At 44.5% G+C, this 16198-nt stretch overlaps 1 protein-coding gene and 1 long non-coding RNA gene across 4 annotated transcripts in view; one reads left to right on the top strand and one right to left on the bottom strand.

The window, feature by feature from the left end:
- LOC141571099 (uncharacterized) overlaps nt 1-14590 on the bottom strand; it is a 45252-nt gene extending 30662 nt beyond the window's left edge. Inside the window, exon 1 of the long non-coding RNA XR_012495663.1 lies at nt 14486-14590. This is a non-coding gene — a long non-coding RNA (uncharacterized LOC141571099). The remainder of the gene's footprint in view (nt 1-14485) is intronic.
- A 43-nt stretch (nt 14591-14633) lies between these two features.
- LOC109434748 (constitutive coactivator of PPAR-gamma-like protein 1) overlaps nt 14634-16198 on the top strand; it is a 102524-nt gene continuing 100959 nt past the window's right edge. The window contains exon 1 of one of the 3 annotated variants that reach the window (XM_074330234.1): nt 14634-14783. Coding sequence is in view for 2 of the 3 variants with exons in the window: in XM_019711969.2 (XP_019567528.1) it covers nt 15272-15745 (474 nt within the window). In the remaining variant the exon portion in view is untranslated. Of the gene's footprint in view, nt 14784-15047; nt 15746-16198 lie in introns of those variants that run through there. The other 2 variants (XM_019711969.2, XM_019711967.2) reach the window with 2 other exon arrangements.

Raw genomic sequence — 16198 nt, 5'->3', positions numbered from 1 at the left:
GGGAAATACAGTAGATTTTCTATCAATTCATGATTTAGTCTTCGTAAGTATTGCGTTTCTAGGAATTTGCCCATCTTATCTCAGTTATCCTATAGTCCTCTTTATTTCTGCAGAATCAGTATAATGTCCTTACTTTCATTTCTGATTTTAGTAATTTGAGTCTTCTCTTTTTTTTCTTAATTGATCCAGCTAAAGATTTGTCAATTAGGTTGTTCTTTTCAAAGCACCATCTTTTGGTTTATTGATTTTTCTCTATTGTTCTTCTAATTTCTATTCCATTTATTTCTGTTGTAATCTTTATTACATTTTCCCCCTTTCTGCTACCTTGGGGCTTAGTTTGTTTTTCTTTTTCTAGTCTCTTAAATTATAAAATTAGGTTGACTTGAGAACTTTCTTGTTTTTATAATGTCAGCATTATAAATTCATAGCTATAAATTTCCCCCTTAGTACTGCTTTCACTGTGTCTCATAAGTTTTAGTGTATTGTGTTTTCATTTTCATTTATCTCTAAGTACCATGTTTCCCCGAAAATAAGACCCAGCCAGACCATCAACTCTAATGTGTCTTCTGGAGCAAAAATTAATATAAGACCCGGCCTTATTTTAATATAAGACCCAGTCTTATTTTAATATAAGACCGGGTATAATATAATATAATGTAATATAATACCAGTATAATATAATATAATATAATATAATATGATATAATATAATATAATATAATATAATATAATATAATATAATGCCTGTATCATATCATATCATATCATATCATATCATATCATATCATATCATATCATATCACATCATATCATATCATATCACATCATATCATATATAGACCAGGTCTTATATTAATTTTTGCTCCAAAAGACACATTAGCGCTGATGGTCTGGCTAGGTCTTATTTTCAGGGAAACACGGTATTTTCTAATTTCCTTTGCGATTTCTTTTTTGGTTGTGATTTCCATTAGTTGCTTAAAAGTATATTGTTTTATTTCCACAATTTTGTAAATTTTCCAGTTTTTCTTGTTAATAATTTCTAATTTCATTCCATTGTGGTCAGAGAAGATAACTTGCATAACATCTATCTTTTAAAATCCATTGAGACTTAATTTATTACCTAACATATGTTTGTCCTGGAAAATATTCCATGTTCACTTGAGAAGAATGCGTATGCTATTGTTCTTGGGTGAGGTGTTCTGTATATGTCTGTTAGATATGGTTAGTTTGCTGTGTTAAATCCTCTATGTCCTTACTTATTTTCTGTCTGGTTGTTCTGCCCATTTTTGTGAGTGGGGTATTGGAGTCTCCAACTAGTATTGTACAACTCTGTATTTTTTCCTTCAATTCTGTCAGTTTTTTTTCCCATGTGTTTTGATGGTGTGGCATTAGTTACATAAATGTTTATAATTGTTATACCTTCTTGGTATATTGAAACTTTTATTAGTATATAATGTCCTGCTTTGTCTCTTCTAAACTTTTGACTTAAAGTGTATTTCATCTGATATTAGTATAGTCATTCTGCTCCCTTTTGACTACTATGCATAAAACGTCTTTTTCCATCCTTTCACTTTTAACCTGTTTGTGTCTTTGGATCTCAAGTGAGTCTTTGTAGAGAGAATATAGTTGGATTGGGTGTTTTTCTCCATCTTGCCAATCTCTATCTTTTGATTGAAGAGTTCAATCCATTTACTTTTTAAGTAATTATTGATCAGCAGGGACTTTTGTCATTGTGTTGTTTTCTATGTGCTTTATAGCTTTTTTGTTGTTATTTCTTGTATGCCTGCCTTCTTTTGTGTTTAGTTGATTGTTTGTAGTAAAATGTGTAAATTTATTCTTAATTTCTTTTTGTGTATATTTTATAGCCATTTTCTTTGTGGTTACCATGAAGATTACATTTAACATCCTAAAGTTTTAACATTCTAATTTGAATTCATAGCAGCTTAATTTCAATAACATACCAAAACTCTGCTCCTTTACAGCTCCATTCCTCCCCTTTTAGTTGCTGATGTCACATAATTACATCCTTATACATTGTTTGCCCCAAAACATTAACTAATAATTCTTTATAATGCATTAATCTCATAAATTATGTAGAAAACAAGATTTGGAGTTACAAGCCCATGTTACATTAATACTAGCTTTTACACTAATAATTTTTTCTTTAAATATGTTAGTCTCTTAAACCATGTAGAAAACAAAATGTAGTTACAAACCATTGTTACAATAATACTAGCTTTTAAAATTGCCCATGTATTTACTTACATTTATCAAGAGATTTATTTCTCTGTACAGCTTCGAGTTACTGTTGAGTATCCTTTCATTGCACCTTGTAGGATTCCCTGAGCATTTCTTGCAAGGAAGTTTCCAGTAATCACAATCTCCCTCAGCTTTTTACTTGAGAATTTCTTGATTTCTCCCCCTCACTTTTGAAAGATAGTTTTGCTGAATGTAGGGTTCTTGGTTGACAGTTGTTTTCTTTTAGCACTTTGACTATATTGGCCCACTTTCTTCCAGCCTCTAAAGTATTTGATGAGAGATTTTCAGATAATCTTATTAAAGATCCCTTGTATGTGATAATTTATTTTCTCTTGCTGCTTTCAAGATTCACTCTTTGTCTTTTGAAGGTTTGATTATAATGTATCCCAGTGTGCATCTCTTTGAGTTCCTCTTATTTGGAGTGTGTTGAGCTTCTTGGATATTTATATTCATGTCTTTCATTAAATTTATGAAGTTTTCAGCCATTTCTTCACATGTTCTTACTGCACCTCTTTCTCTTCTCCTTCTGGGACTCCCATGATAAGTATATTGCTATATTTTATGATGTCCCATAGTTCACTTAGGCTCCATTCCTTTTCTTCAATCATTTTTCTTTCTGTCCTCAGCCTGCATAATTACTATTGCCCTATTTTCAAGTCCATCGATTATTTTATTTGCTTACTCTGATCTGCCTTTGAATCCTTATAGTGGATTTTTCATTTCAATTATTGTACTTTTCTGCTCCAGAATTTCTTTTTAGTTTCTTTTTACGTTATCTACCTCTTTATTGATATTTCCATTTTGTTCTCACCTCATTTTCTAAACTTTCTCTACATCTTCCTACAGTTCTTTGAGCATATTAAGATGGTTGTTTTAAGGTCTTTGGTAATATTTCTTCCATCAAGTCTATTTCAGGGATATATTCTGTTGAATTGTATTTTCCTTTGAATGGGCTGTACTTTCATGATTCTTTGTATGCCTTGCATGATTTTTTGGTTGAATACTGTATATTTCAATCTAATAATGTGATAACTGGAAATCAGATTTTCCCCATTCCCCAGGGTTTGCTGATCATTGTGTGTGTTTTTTTGTTTGTTTATTGTTTTTTGATTGTAGGCTCTCTCTGTGCCAAGGATCAGCATGAGATGTAAATGTAATGTCTTCCTAAGTCTTTTCTGAGCCTATCCTGAGACATGTGCAGTCACTTTTTAACTTTCCCCATATACGCAGTTGTTTTTGAATTTCCTAGTTTTTAATGTCTGGCTTCCAAAAGGGGAGGGGAGAGAAAAACTAAGGAAGGAGAAAAGGGCACTGGCACCTTAAATCTCTTGGAAGTCAGTTCAGCCAGAGGGTAAGGGACTTCCAACAGTGCATGGTGGGGGAGGGGGACAGGAGGGAAGTGCAACAACAATGGCTACCTGCTTATTCATCTGGACTCCCATGATCAGAAGCAGCAATCAGTGAACACAGGTTCCCCATATTTGGAGGACAGTATCCTTGTTGCCCACCCTGGCTCTTGCAAACTGTGTGCAAGCTGCTCCAGGAACATATGCACAGCTGCCTGTCACATGACTGAGGGTGGGGATGGGTAGCTGCTACTGCACTAAGAGCTGAAATTGACTAAAATTAACCAAAATTTACCACCCAAGCCTTCCCCTGAATTTGCAAGCTTTCAATAGACTCGAGTTCTAAAATAGTTACATCATACAGATTCTGCAAGTGCCATTTTTGTCTAGGTGGGAGACAGATTCCTGGTGCTTCCTGTTCCATTATCTTTCCAGAATCCTTGTCTGGGATTAATTTTATCTCACTACTTAAGGGAATAAAAACCCTTTTTAGTACTCTAGTTGATAGTTTTTAAATAATGTGATTTTCCAATATGTTGGGAACAGTCACTACTTCTGGCCTTGTGTGAGCTTCAGGCACTGTACCTTCTCATACTTCCCAATGGTTTTTCCCTCTGCCATCAATAGCTTGCTCACATGCATGCATTAGTCAATTCTCAGCTAAATATTTGAGGAACCTCGGCAGATCTCTGATGTCCTCACTCTGTATAGCATTCCCTTCTTCAGTACTCTGCCCTGTGAATTCTAGCCACCTTGTCCCACCAATTATCAGTTTCATTGCCTCAACTTGGGGAGGCTCTGTGGGTTCCCTTCCTCACATCATGGCCTAGAAACTTTTACTAGGCAGTGAGCTGAGTCAATTGTAGGGCTACCTCCTGTTTCCCATTTCTCAGGGATCTTTGTCATTGACTGATGTTCAATGTCTTAAGAACCATTGTTTTACCTATTTTGTCTAGTTTTTGTTGTTGTTGTTGCAGGTGGGAAGGTAATCAGTCCGTTACTACATCTTGACTGAAAATGAAAGGCTGAAGCTCCAATTTAAAAATTATTTCTTCCTCATATGATCTCTTACAATATAGTCTCTGATCTCCCTATTTGTATTAATCAATATCTTTCTTGGTAATATGTTATATATGCACATATTTAATTTTTTCTTTAGTAGACTATGAGCTTCTGGAGAGTAAGACATAAATGTGAGTCACAATATGTACTTTATGAATATGAAAAACATGAATGGTTAATAAGCATCTACTTAATTAAACTATTAAAAATCAAACTTATTTGGCATAGGATATCTAGACTTGTAGGTCATGAAAATGTCATAATGTATATTGATAGCTATAAGGAGTTCCATGATGTTGCTTATGAAAACCTTTGTGGTAAGATACAGATTTTCTTAGTGTTGTTAAGAAAATACGTGGTAAGTTAAATAAATGCAAAAAAAAAAAAAAAAAAAAAAGAAAAGAAAAGAAAAACAGAGAAAAAAACCCAAATCAGACAAATGGATCAAATTAAAACAGAATAGTTCTTGAGACATGTGGCTCAGCTGTGAGTCAGTATATAACCAATGGTTTAAGTTTAAGAATGCATGGCGTGATAGTGTCATTACAGAGAGGGCATAGGGTCCTCTCATGTATGTCATGAACATATGGCTATTTGGACATTCAGCATTTCTTTTCTCTTCCTAAAGGCACTGTCAGGCAGGGTGACATGCGGGGTCTCTAGTCCCGCTCCTCACATAAGAATGCAGCATATGGTGAGGCCAAAAAGGAACACCCACAGAGCCATAGATAGGGGAGTCATACCTCTATAGTCTCACTGGCGGCTGGGTTGGAGACACAGGAGGCAGGAGTCACACGATACTCAACCCGTCATCCACTTGTCTCTGCCAACCAACCTGACTTGCTAACTGCAATCCGCCTTTCTGCAATCTGCAATCCACACTCTGCCATGCCATGCCACGCCACGCCACGCCACGCCACGCCACGCCACGCCACGCCACGCCACGCCACACCTTGCTAGCTTAGCCACAGCAGTTATATTAGTGGCTAATGGCTAACTGGTAACAGCCGGTGGCCAACTAGTCACAGCTGATGACCATCTACTACCTGAGCCAGCACCTTTCTATGTGAGGCCGAGAGCCTGGAAACTGCTCTCTGGGGTTCTGTCCCCACAAGCACCCAGGTATCTTTCTCAGAAGTTGTATATAGTTTGGTGAGATGGTACTTGCTTCACTGTATTAAAACCACAAGAGCATATTTTTTTTTACTGTCAGGTTGGACACGTTACCAAAGTTTGGTCCATTCTGCTCTTTTTTCCATGAATCTGAATCTTGAAAAGTGACCACAGGATAAAGAAAGATTGGAGTTCATTCATGTCATCACCAGCACTCCAGCCATGTGTTTACATCTACTAATGTCTGTCATTCCTCATTCCCACCCATTTCTAATCCTGGTTCTCCAAGTTCCATAAATTGATTTATGAGTTCCTAATATCCTTGTAATAAATGCCTTTTTGCTTATTTTAGAGAGAGTTGTTTCTGTTGCTTGTGACATAAAAGTCCAAACTGATACGGTGTAATATGCTATCTTATCTGTCCAGGTGTGGGGTTTTACATGGTCTTTTCAGTTGACCTGTTTAGTTGACTACAAGTCAATGTGAGCAACCTGTGAAGGCATCATGCTACAGTGTGAGCCACCTGTGAGGCTTGGGCTGCACTCACAGACCTACCCAGATCCCAGGGAGTCAGTCCCAATGTACACGGTACTGATCAGGCAACAACTTGTGTATGGTACCTGGTGTGAGAAAAGTATTCTTAAGACTACTGACAAATTGGAAAAGCACCTGGTAGTATATGTCTTAGGTGGTAAGAACTCTATAAACTGTGTGATAGAAATAGTGTAGGCTGGAAAATAGAAAATGTAGGGAAGTAGCCTTATTTTTGGATTTCTATAAATAGTTAGCCATCCATTAGAGAGCTGAAGAGATTTTAGAAGAAAAGGCAGCTTATAAACTGTAAAGCACTGTACAAATGTGATATTATGTTGAGGTGTTACTAAGTTATTGAACAAACTACATTAAATGTAATCTAATACAGAGCTAGGCTGATGCAATTGCTCAGTTTTTTTAGGAATTAAGATCTTTCAGTACAGTAGCAACTAGCCACATGTAGCTATTTAAATTAAAATTAAATAAAAATTTTAGTTCCTTTATGGCATACATCAAATGATCAATAGCCAACTTGGCTAGTGGCTACCATATTTGACAGTACAGCTCAATTCCCTCATCACAGGAAGTTCTAATGGACAGTGAGTCTCAAGAAAAATAAATGTTAGGATAAGATTTTTGTGGGGACAGAGCCCCAGAGAGCAGTTTCCAGGCTCTCGGCCTCACATGGAAAGGTGCTGGCTCAGGTAATAGATGGCTGTCAGCTGTGGCTAGTTGGCCGTTAGCTGTAACCCTTGAGCCATTGGCCACTAATATAACTGCCACGGCTATGTTGGGGAGGGGAGTCAAGGAGAGTCGGTCGGTTGGCAGAAAAGCTGACAGCAGGTCGCACGTGGTGTGAATCCAGCCTCCAGTGAGACTATAGTGGTATGACAACCCTACCTATGGCTCTGTGGGTGTTCCTTTTTGGCTTCACCATATCCTGTGTTCTTGTGTGGGGAGCAGGAACTGAGACAGTGCCTGACACCATGGACGACACATGGCGCAGGATGTGGTGTCGGCCGAAACTCTCCAGAATGTACTGGAGCAGAGTATACATATAAAAGCTCAGTTTTGTAAGCAGGGTACAGTGCCAGCCAAAACTTACCGAAACATGGTGGAGTGGTTTGTGCGTGAGAGCTCAGCTTCGGGAGGCCCATAAAAAGCGACACAGGGAATGGGAGGCGCAGCCTGCCTGGGAGACTCAAGCCTCCAGCTGGCACACCACCCTCTTGACCATGGACAGCATTGCCTTCATTTTGGTAATCTGCTGCAGCCTTAGGCTCCGAGGGTTGCGGACATCTTACATGGAGGCCTCCACCCACTCAGACACCTGGCACGGTGAGCAAGATTCCGACCAGGTAGGAATGGAGTCTGATTCTGGGCAGGAGGATGTGTGGCCCCCACACAGTGTGTGGTGTCCGGTGGCTACTGTTCTCAGGAGTTGGCCCCCCAAGGAGGGGTGGGAGGACATGGACGGCTCTCCAGCCAGTGTGGAGAGGGCCCTGCAGGCTCTGGCTGAGCGGTTGCCGGAGGAGGAGAAGGCTACAGCCGGCCACGTGGGCTGGATGTTCCTCACGGCCTTGAGTCTCAACATGGAAGACACGCTTAATGAAATGGCCCAGGTGCCGGACCAGGTGTCCCGGTTGGAAGCGTTGGAAGCTCGGGTCCTCCTGTTAGAAGAGGGGCCCCACAGTGGAGACTCTGAGGCAGAGGCGGAGGAAGTGAGTGGAGACAATGTAGCTCCCAACCCCCAAGCCCGGCCAATCTTGAAACAAAGGGTAAAACGTGAGCAACCTTTGGGCCCCGGGGGCGTTGCTGCTGGCAACCCAGCTGTGACTGAGTTCACGACCTACACCCTACACTCCCACTGAGTTGCAGGAGCTGGGGAGGCGGTACTGACAGCGCCCTGGAGAGCCAGTCTCGGTTTGGCTACTACGTTTATGGGATGAGGGAGCAGACAACATTCTCTGCTCCCCAGGCGAGATGGAAAAGCTAGCCTTCATGACAGTGCATCCGTCCCTGCAACAAAGGTTACAGAACTGCCACAGGTTGGCCCACAACCAGGGCAACCATTCTCTAATGGCGTGGCTCACTGCTACAGTATGCAAAGTATGGGAACAGGCTGGTGAGCTGCCAGACACTGTGAGTCAATGGCAGTCATATACGGAACTTACTCAAATCATCTGTGAAATGGGTATGAGACATGCTATTTTCAACCCTAATATGCTGGGGCCAGATGACGAGCTTTTTACTGCCAGCATGAGAGATCTGGTTTTGGATACTGCACCTGCGATTGCTTTTGGATCCTTGGTTGCCATTCCTACACCCTATGTGGGGCGACGGATCCATGAAGTTACAACTGCCATGGCCACCCTAGGGGATGTTGAAAGCCGGAGGCGAAGGAAGTTAAGACAGGAGGTCCGAGCAGTTGAGACCTGGAAGCCCAAATCAAAAGTAAGGGGATGAGGTTGCAGGCCTCAGAGAGTAACAGGCGCACAGATGTGACGTGATCTCGTGGCAGCAGGGCTCGATCGGGAAAAAATAGACCGACAACCCAATGCACTCCTGCTGGAACTTTGGAAACAGTTGCGTCTGGAACAGCAATTCCGGAGAAGCCTAAAGGAGAAGTCTGGGAAAGCGCGACCCGTGTCCCTCCAGGACTTCATGCGGTCGCTTGAGGCTGACTCCTTTCAGCTTGATTAGGGGTGGGGCGAAGGTATGCGATCAGAGGGGACGAGCAGGGACCAGAGGCCCCATGTGGAACTGTCCATACATTGGTCCCCTTCTAGTGTGCAGAGGGTTTTGGCCCTAGTTGACACTGGCGCAGACTGCAGTCTCATTTATGGGAACCCAGAACTGTTCCCCGGACCAGCAATCTGCATTGATGGCTATGGGGGGGGTGGGGGAGAGACTGTGACTGTGAAAGCTGTTTCCTTACCACTGGGTATAGGAAGGCTTCCCCCTCGTACCTATAAGGTTTATGTCTCCTCCGTTCCGGAGTATATTCTAGGGATGGACGTGCAATGGTTGTTTCATATTCCATATAACCCACAAACAGCTGGCATGATTGAACGTTATAATGGCCTTTTGAAGCAAGGTCTCCGGGTGTCAAAACACCCTCCCACGATGCGTGACTGGGCCTCGTGTCTATGGGACATCCTGAGTCCTGAATGAGAGACCACGGAAGGGAAGGCCTGCACCAGTAGAAGCTCTGCTACATCGGATGGCTGCTCCCATTCAATTACAAGTTACCACCAGTGAGACTCTGTTAAAGCCAGGCTACGGCAGAAATGGAAACATTTTGCTGCCAGCACCCACATGCTTGAAAGCAGGGGAATGACAGCAATGGACTTGGCCCTGGCAGGTCAAAAGCCCCCAGTCGATGGTTGGGCCTGACAGCCCCATGCGGGGGGCCACTTTGACTCATGATTTGCAAGTGACGCCAGGGGTGGTGGCTGAGTGGCCACCGCAAGTGACTGTAGTATACGGAGGTCCCGATACTGGGATGATTTTGCGGGGAACCTATGTGCTCTCACTATGGCCTATTATGGGGTCCCCTGTTCTGTTACATGTTGAAACTACGCAAGGGACCCCAAGCACTGCCGTAAAGGTCTGGTACCACAAACAGGGAAAGGTGCCAGTGGCAGCGACCCTCCTTTCCCAGGACAAAAAGCTAGCGTGTATCCTCCCAGATGGAAGGGATTTGCCATTGCTGGTTCCTAAGACTGCTGTTTCTTTTCGTCCGTAGGTGCCAATAGGCTAATATGGCACAAGGCCCCTCGCGGAAGATGCTTGTCGCGTAGATTGTGAGGCAAGACCCTGTAGGGGTGGAGTGTGGGGGACAGAGCCCCAGAGAGCAGTTTCCAGGCTCTCGGCCTCATGTGGAAAGGTGCTGGCTCGGGTAGTAGATGGCCGTCAGCTGTGGCTAGTTGGCCATCAGCTGTAACCCTTGAGCCATTGGCCACTAATATAATTGCCGCGGCTGCGTTGGGGAGGGGAGCCGAGGAGAGTCGGTCGGTTGGCTGGCAGAAAAAGCTGACAGCAGGTCGCACGTGGTGTGAATCCAGCCTCCAGTGAGACTATAGTGGTATGACTCCCCTACCTATGGCTCCGTGGGTGTTCCTTTTTGGCCTCACCATATCCTGTGTTCTTATGTGGGGAGCGGGAGCTGAGACCCCGCCTGACACCCTGGACGACAATTTTAGTGGAAATTTTTCTTAAAATATTATAGTGTTTCCTGGTTTATCAAAACTGGAGGTATCTGTTATAAGATGGTCTAACAGGCAATGTCTCATGATCGTGCTGAAACCCTTTCTCCTGACTGCAAGGATGTGGAGATGGATTCCCCAGCCCCCAAGCTGGGACTGCATTCAGAGGAGGCAGTGGTGAGCAGGGGAGGAGGAGCTGTTTCTTGACTTCCCTGCTTTCCCAGGCTCAGGCTACCATTCCACCCCACGGGCCTCTGCATTTAAAGAACTTCCTCCAGGTCTTCCAGAGGCATTTGCATTCTCCTTGTTCCGCAGGCAACTCTGACCTATTCCTAGAGCCTCAGTTCAGTTTCCAGAGGGTGACTGTGTGCTCCCACCTGTGTCCGAAGGCCCAGACTCTCTGGAGGAGGTCAGGCTCATGTGCCGCAGCCTCACTAGGCCTGGATGCTTTTCATTTTCTGTTGTGAGACAACTGCTCCTTCCAGAAACATTTTTATGGTTTACACAAATGTAATAGACCACTTAATATAACTACGTCTAAATGATTAAATCTTAAAATGGTTTGGACTTATGAATGGGAATTTCTGGTTTAAAAAAAATAAATTTCTCATTTGATTTATATCATATTTAAAAATAAAATTTAGGGTATTAAAAAAAGAACAAAAAAGGAATTTTGAAAATTCCACCAGGTAGTATTTAAGGGATAACTGTAAAGTTTTTCTACTCCAATAAGACAGAATATGTGTCCAACTGAGTATTGTTTTCCAAAGCATCCCTTTGATTACAGTCTGAGTCTCTTGTCAAAAAAGATGGATGTGAGGAGGATGACATGCCCAGGAAGAGTTGGGAGAGCCTCTGGGCATTCCAACAAGTGGTGGACAGGGGACACAGACAGTTCTTTGCAGACGAAAGATAAAATGGGCACCAAAGAGCCCCAGCTGTTGTAGATAGGGAAGGGAAAGTACAGTGATCAAGGAACACAGCAACGCTTCAGCTGAGATGGAAACCAATTGATTATAGAGAATGTTTGTCAGCCACACATTTGGGAGCTTCCTCAATTCTTGAAGAATCACAGAAATGTGAATTTATAGATATTTGTTTATACTTTTCCATTGTCTTACAATTTAAAACTATAGCTGTATATATGTTTGAAAAAGAGACGGAATTCACACCTCTGAAGAGAACAGGACTTTTAATACACATAACTAAAGACAAAAAAGCACTTTCTAATTCCAGGATACCAAAACAAAACAACAAAATCCTCAGGACTGCAGAGATACCTGTGTGCTTTTCCTGGGAATTTAAGTTGATAGTCAACTAACAAATTAGAGGCTACCTCTATGTAAACATTATAGTTTCAAATCCCAAGCCGGGATTAATTTGCTCTTTTCCAGGGTTACAGATTCCAAGCTTAGTCTCAGCCTACTGTTCTCCCCAATATGTTAATAATTATATAGGTCGGAGCGGAGGTCTCTATCACCTTTCTTGAAACAATGAAAACTTACCTTTTATTGCTGATGGATAGAAGCCTCAATTAAGAAGAGTATTAATTAAAGATACCATTCTATTATGAAGCACTTTAGTTTGGAAAGAATCACATAAATAAGACATATTTTCCTACTTTGGGCTATAGATAAATAGACCAAAAACAAATTGGTTGAAGTGTGAAAGAGCTGAAAGTATTTCTGTTCTTGATTTTCCACACATTGGTAATTTCTGCACACCACAGGCTGGCTTTCTTTGTTTATTAATCATAACTGTTTTTCTGAGATTTCTTTTTGTAATTTTTGTGAAGCATGGACCCATGTTCCTTTTAGCATTTTTATTTATTTTTCAGATTTTTTTTCTTGCTTGCATGGCAATCTCTTGGTAAAATTAAGTTTTGTCATATGCTCTAAGTGAATTATCTAAAGTGGTTGGAACCCAACCATTAATTGTCAGATGTTGAGAATCCAGGAAGATATTATAATTTTTAATTAAATTTTAAATACAGATGTTTATTTTACTTTGATATTTTAAAAATTTAACTTCAACCAACACCTGAATTTGATGCAGATTCTATAAGGATACAGATTATATAAAGTATTTCTCTGCCAAACATTTTGCTAGTCATTAATAATATTGCTCAAAAAATAAAAGAATTAGTTTTTTTAAAGGTGAACACACAATTAAGTAGGGAAAGGAAGCACAAATGAATTTTATGTTTTATACTTACAAAAATGAATTTTAAAGTTTCAAAAAGTAAAATAACTGGTCCAGGTCCTCAAGCCTACACAATTATAGTATTGGAAAGTAATAATTACAAAAGCCAATATTTACTGAGCATTTGTTGTATAGTAACCTCACAAATTATCTCATTTAATCTGGGAATTAAGTACTATCACTATCCTGATTGTACAGATGACAAGAACCAAGGTTTAAAAAGGTTAAGTAATTTTCCCACGGGCAGAAACGTAGGATGAGACTGAATTGGTAGTCTGACACCAGGACCTTAGTACTCTACACTGTCTTAAAGTAAAAATAAATTTATTTCCAGAATCCCAGATACTGGCACTAAAGCATTTAAAACATTAAAACCAAACACATTTAAAAGAAATAATAAACAGTACATATAGTGAAGATAAATACATGAAATGAATGCTATAAATTAAAATACAATGAATGATTAAAACTCCTACACTTAATCTTGTGAAACTTCAGTGGGTTATAGAAGGAAGTTCGAATATTTCTGGGATGTCAATATTTAATATGGCTTTAAATGGCTAATTGTATTTCTACAAAACACATAATCGTGGCTTCATCACTAATTTTGTGCATGGGTAAGCGGCTTAACTTGCCATAGCTTGTTTTCGAAAAATTTAACATACTTATCAAAATACCAACAGCATTTTACTTATGTACGGATCACGCTGGCCTGTATTTGAGGTGACGTTATAAGAAACTAAAAAACTCAACTTGCCTTTTCAGAGACAAAGAGTATGGGGGCTTCTTGTATAGCCTACACCAGCGTAGGTTCCATCTGCTCTGCACCTGCTGTCTGAACCTGCTCCTCTATAGAAGTTTCCCCAGAAAAAGAAAATGGGAGGGCTGGAGGTACAGTAAAAATGCCACTTCCAAACACTCAAAAGAGTTTGGAGTTTCTAAATGCTTCATTCTGCAAGACACTAATCTGTTTTTATAAACATTTTATTGAAGCATAATATATTTACAGTATTAAATTCACTTTAAAAGCAGTTACTGCAGGGCTCTGGGACATAAGTCATGAAAGGACTATGATATGACTAGAGCAACAAGCATTTAAGTCTCTTTCCTTAGGAGGCACTGAACAGCCCCAAGAAAGGGAGATAGGGAAAATGGGCTTTCATGGTGGGAACGAAACAGAAAGGAGGCATTTCACATGCTGTAACAGACCTGTTTTTAAAGTCTCTTTGGTGATTATGACACTAAGGTTACTTGTACACTCAGACATTATAATCTATCTGTCATTGCATGGTCTGGACCAGGAAATCTGTCACCAGTGTGAAAACAACCATAAAGGGAAGCCTCAGGTTCCTTCAGGCAGTAAAACCACTTTGAATGGTTTCAGAGTCAGAACTACCAGTAGGCAAACGTGCCCCCTAACAGGGACCTCCAGTGCCCCTTTTTCCCCCACATAGGTCCCCATTTTCCCCAGGAGAGCCATAAACCCAGCGTATTGGGGTAAAACTGACACCATTTCAACTTCTCCCAAATTAGGACCCCACTCCTTGTGAACAACTGGACGTCTGGAGAGTATTTCCTAAGTTAACTAAAGATACCATCTCAATTAAGGTTGAGGAGGGTGATCATTTCTACACATCGGTACCTAGACCCGGAGGCAGAGCACAGCGATAGGATTCCTTTCTCCACCTGGGACAGTGGCGTCTGCTTGCTCCTCCCTCCCAAGGGCACCTCGACTTCGAAGCTCCTGACCAGCCTGCTCACCTTTCCCTCCGCAGCCACCCCAGCCAGGGCACTAGTCCGGCCTGGGGGTGAGCGGCCTCCTCGGGGTGACCGGATCCGGGGACAGGATGAGGCCTCCTCCGGGTGACGGGACCTCGGGGACCAGAAAGGGCTTCCTCAGGATGATCAGCTCCCGGAGACGGGTCTCTCCTCGGGGTGACTGGATCCGGGGACAGTACGAGCCTACTTGGGAGAACCGGACCCCAGGGACAGGATGGGCCTTTTGAGGTGACCGGACCCGAGGACGGTAAAGGGCTTCCTTGCGGTGACCGGCTTCCCGGTGAGGATGGGGACAGGGCCGCTTGACTGGCTCCGGGGCACGGGGATGGTGACGTAGCCGCCGCCCCAAGGCCTCCCGGGCGCCCTCTACCCCTCCCCGGGCAAGGCGGTGCGGCCTCTCCTCTTCGGCCTGTTCTCCGCTGGGTTGGCAGCGGGTCGGGGCCCAGGGTCTCAGGTCGGGCCCCGCAGGCCGCGGCACCGCCTCTTCCGCCGGCCGCGTACGTCAGCTCGCGCCGCCCCGCCCCGCCCCGCCGCCCGCCCGCCAGCGCGAGGCCGCCTCTGCCTGGCCTGGGCCTGGAGCGGCGCACGGCGCAGGTCCCTCCCCGCCATGGCCCTGGGAGGCGGCAGCACATGGCGGCCGCAGCGGCCATGAGCGCGCCCGCGGCCCGCCCCGGCCCCCCCTAAAGCCCGCCGCCGCCCGGCCGCGCCACGCCCGCCGCCCCAGCCCCGCCGCCCCGCCGCCCCGCGCCCGCCGCCGCCGCCGCCGCCATGGGCGTGCAGGGCTTCCAAGACTACATCGAGAAGCACTGCCCGAGCGCCGTGGTTCCGGTGGAGCTGCAGAAGCTGGCCCGGGGCAGCCTGGTGGGCGGCGGGCGGCAGCGGCCCCCGCACACGCCGCTGCGCCTGCTGGTGGACGCCGACAACTGCCTGCACCGCCTGTACGGCGGCTTCTACACCGACTGGGTGAGCGGCGGCCAGTGGAACCACATGCTCGGCTATTTGGCCGCGCTGGCCAAGGCCTGCTTCGGCGGCAACATCGAGCTCTTCGTCTTCTTCAACGGCGCCCTCGAGAAGGCGCGGCTGCACGAATGGGTCAAGCGGCAGGGCAACGAGCGCCAGACGGCGCAGCAGATCGTCAGCCATGTCCAGAACAAGGGCACCCCGCCGCCCAAGGTCTGGTTCCTGCCGCCCGTCTGCATGGCGCACTGCATCCGCCTGGCGCTCATTCGCTTCCACGTCAAGGTGCGGCCGGCCGGCGGGCGCGCGGCGGGGGCCGGGGTCAGGGAGTCGAGGGTCGGGGTCGGGGCTTGGTTGGGGGCCCGAGGGCCGTGGTCGGGACTGGGAATGGTCGGACCAGGGTCTGGGCCCGAGCCGTGGTCCGACTAGGGTCTGGGAGGCCGGGGGCGGGGCGGTCCGGGGTTTGGGAGTCCGGAGGTAGGGTCGGGGCGAGGTCCGGTGGTCGGAGGTCCGGGGTCACGGGAGGCAAGGGTCAGAATGTGCCGGGGCTGGGGTCGGCGGGTTGTGGGGACCCGGGGTTAGGGTGGCTGGGGTCTTTTGGACCTGGGGTCGGGGTGGGCCAGGGTTGCTTGGATGCGGGGTCAGGGTGGGCCGGGGTCAGAGTTGCCGGGCTCTGGGCCGCAGGCGCCGCTCTCTTGCCTGTCCTCCCGGCCGCAAGATGGACGCGCGGCCTGGAGC

This window comes from Rhinolophus sinicus, linkage group LG04, assembly GCF_036562045.2.
Source record: "Rhinolophus sinicus isolate RSC01 linkage group LG04, ASM3656204v1, whole genome shotgun sequence".
NCBI lineage: Eukaryota > Metazoa > Chordata > Mammalia > Chiroptera > Rhinolophidae > Rhinolophus > Rhinolophus sinicus.
This window is presented reverse-complemented; position numbering and strand designations above follow the sequence as displayed.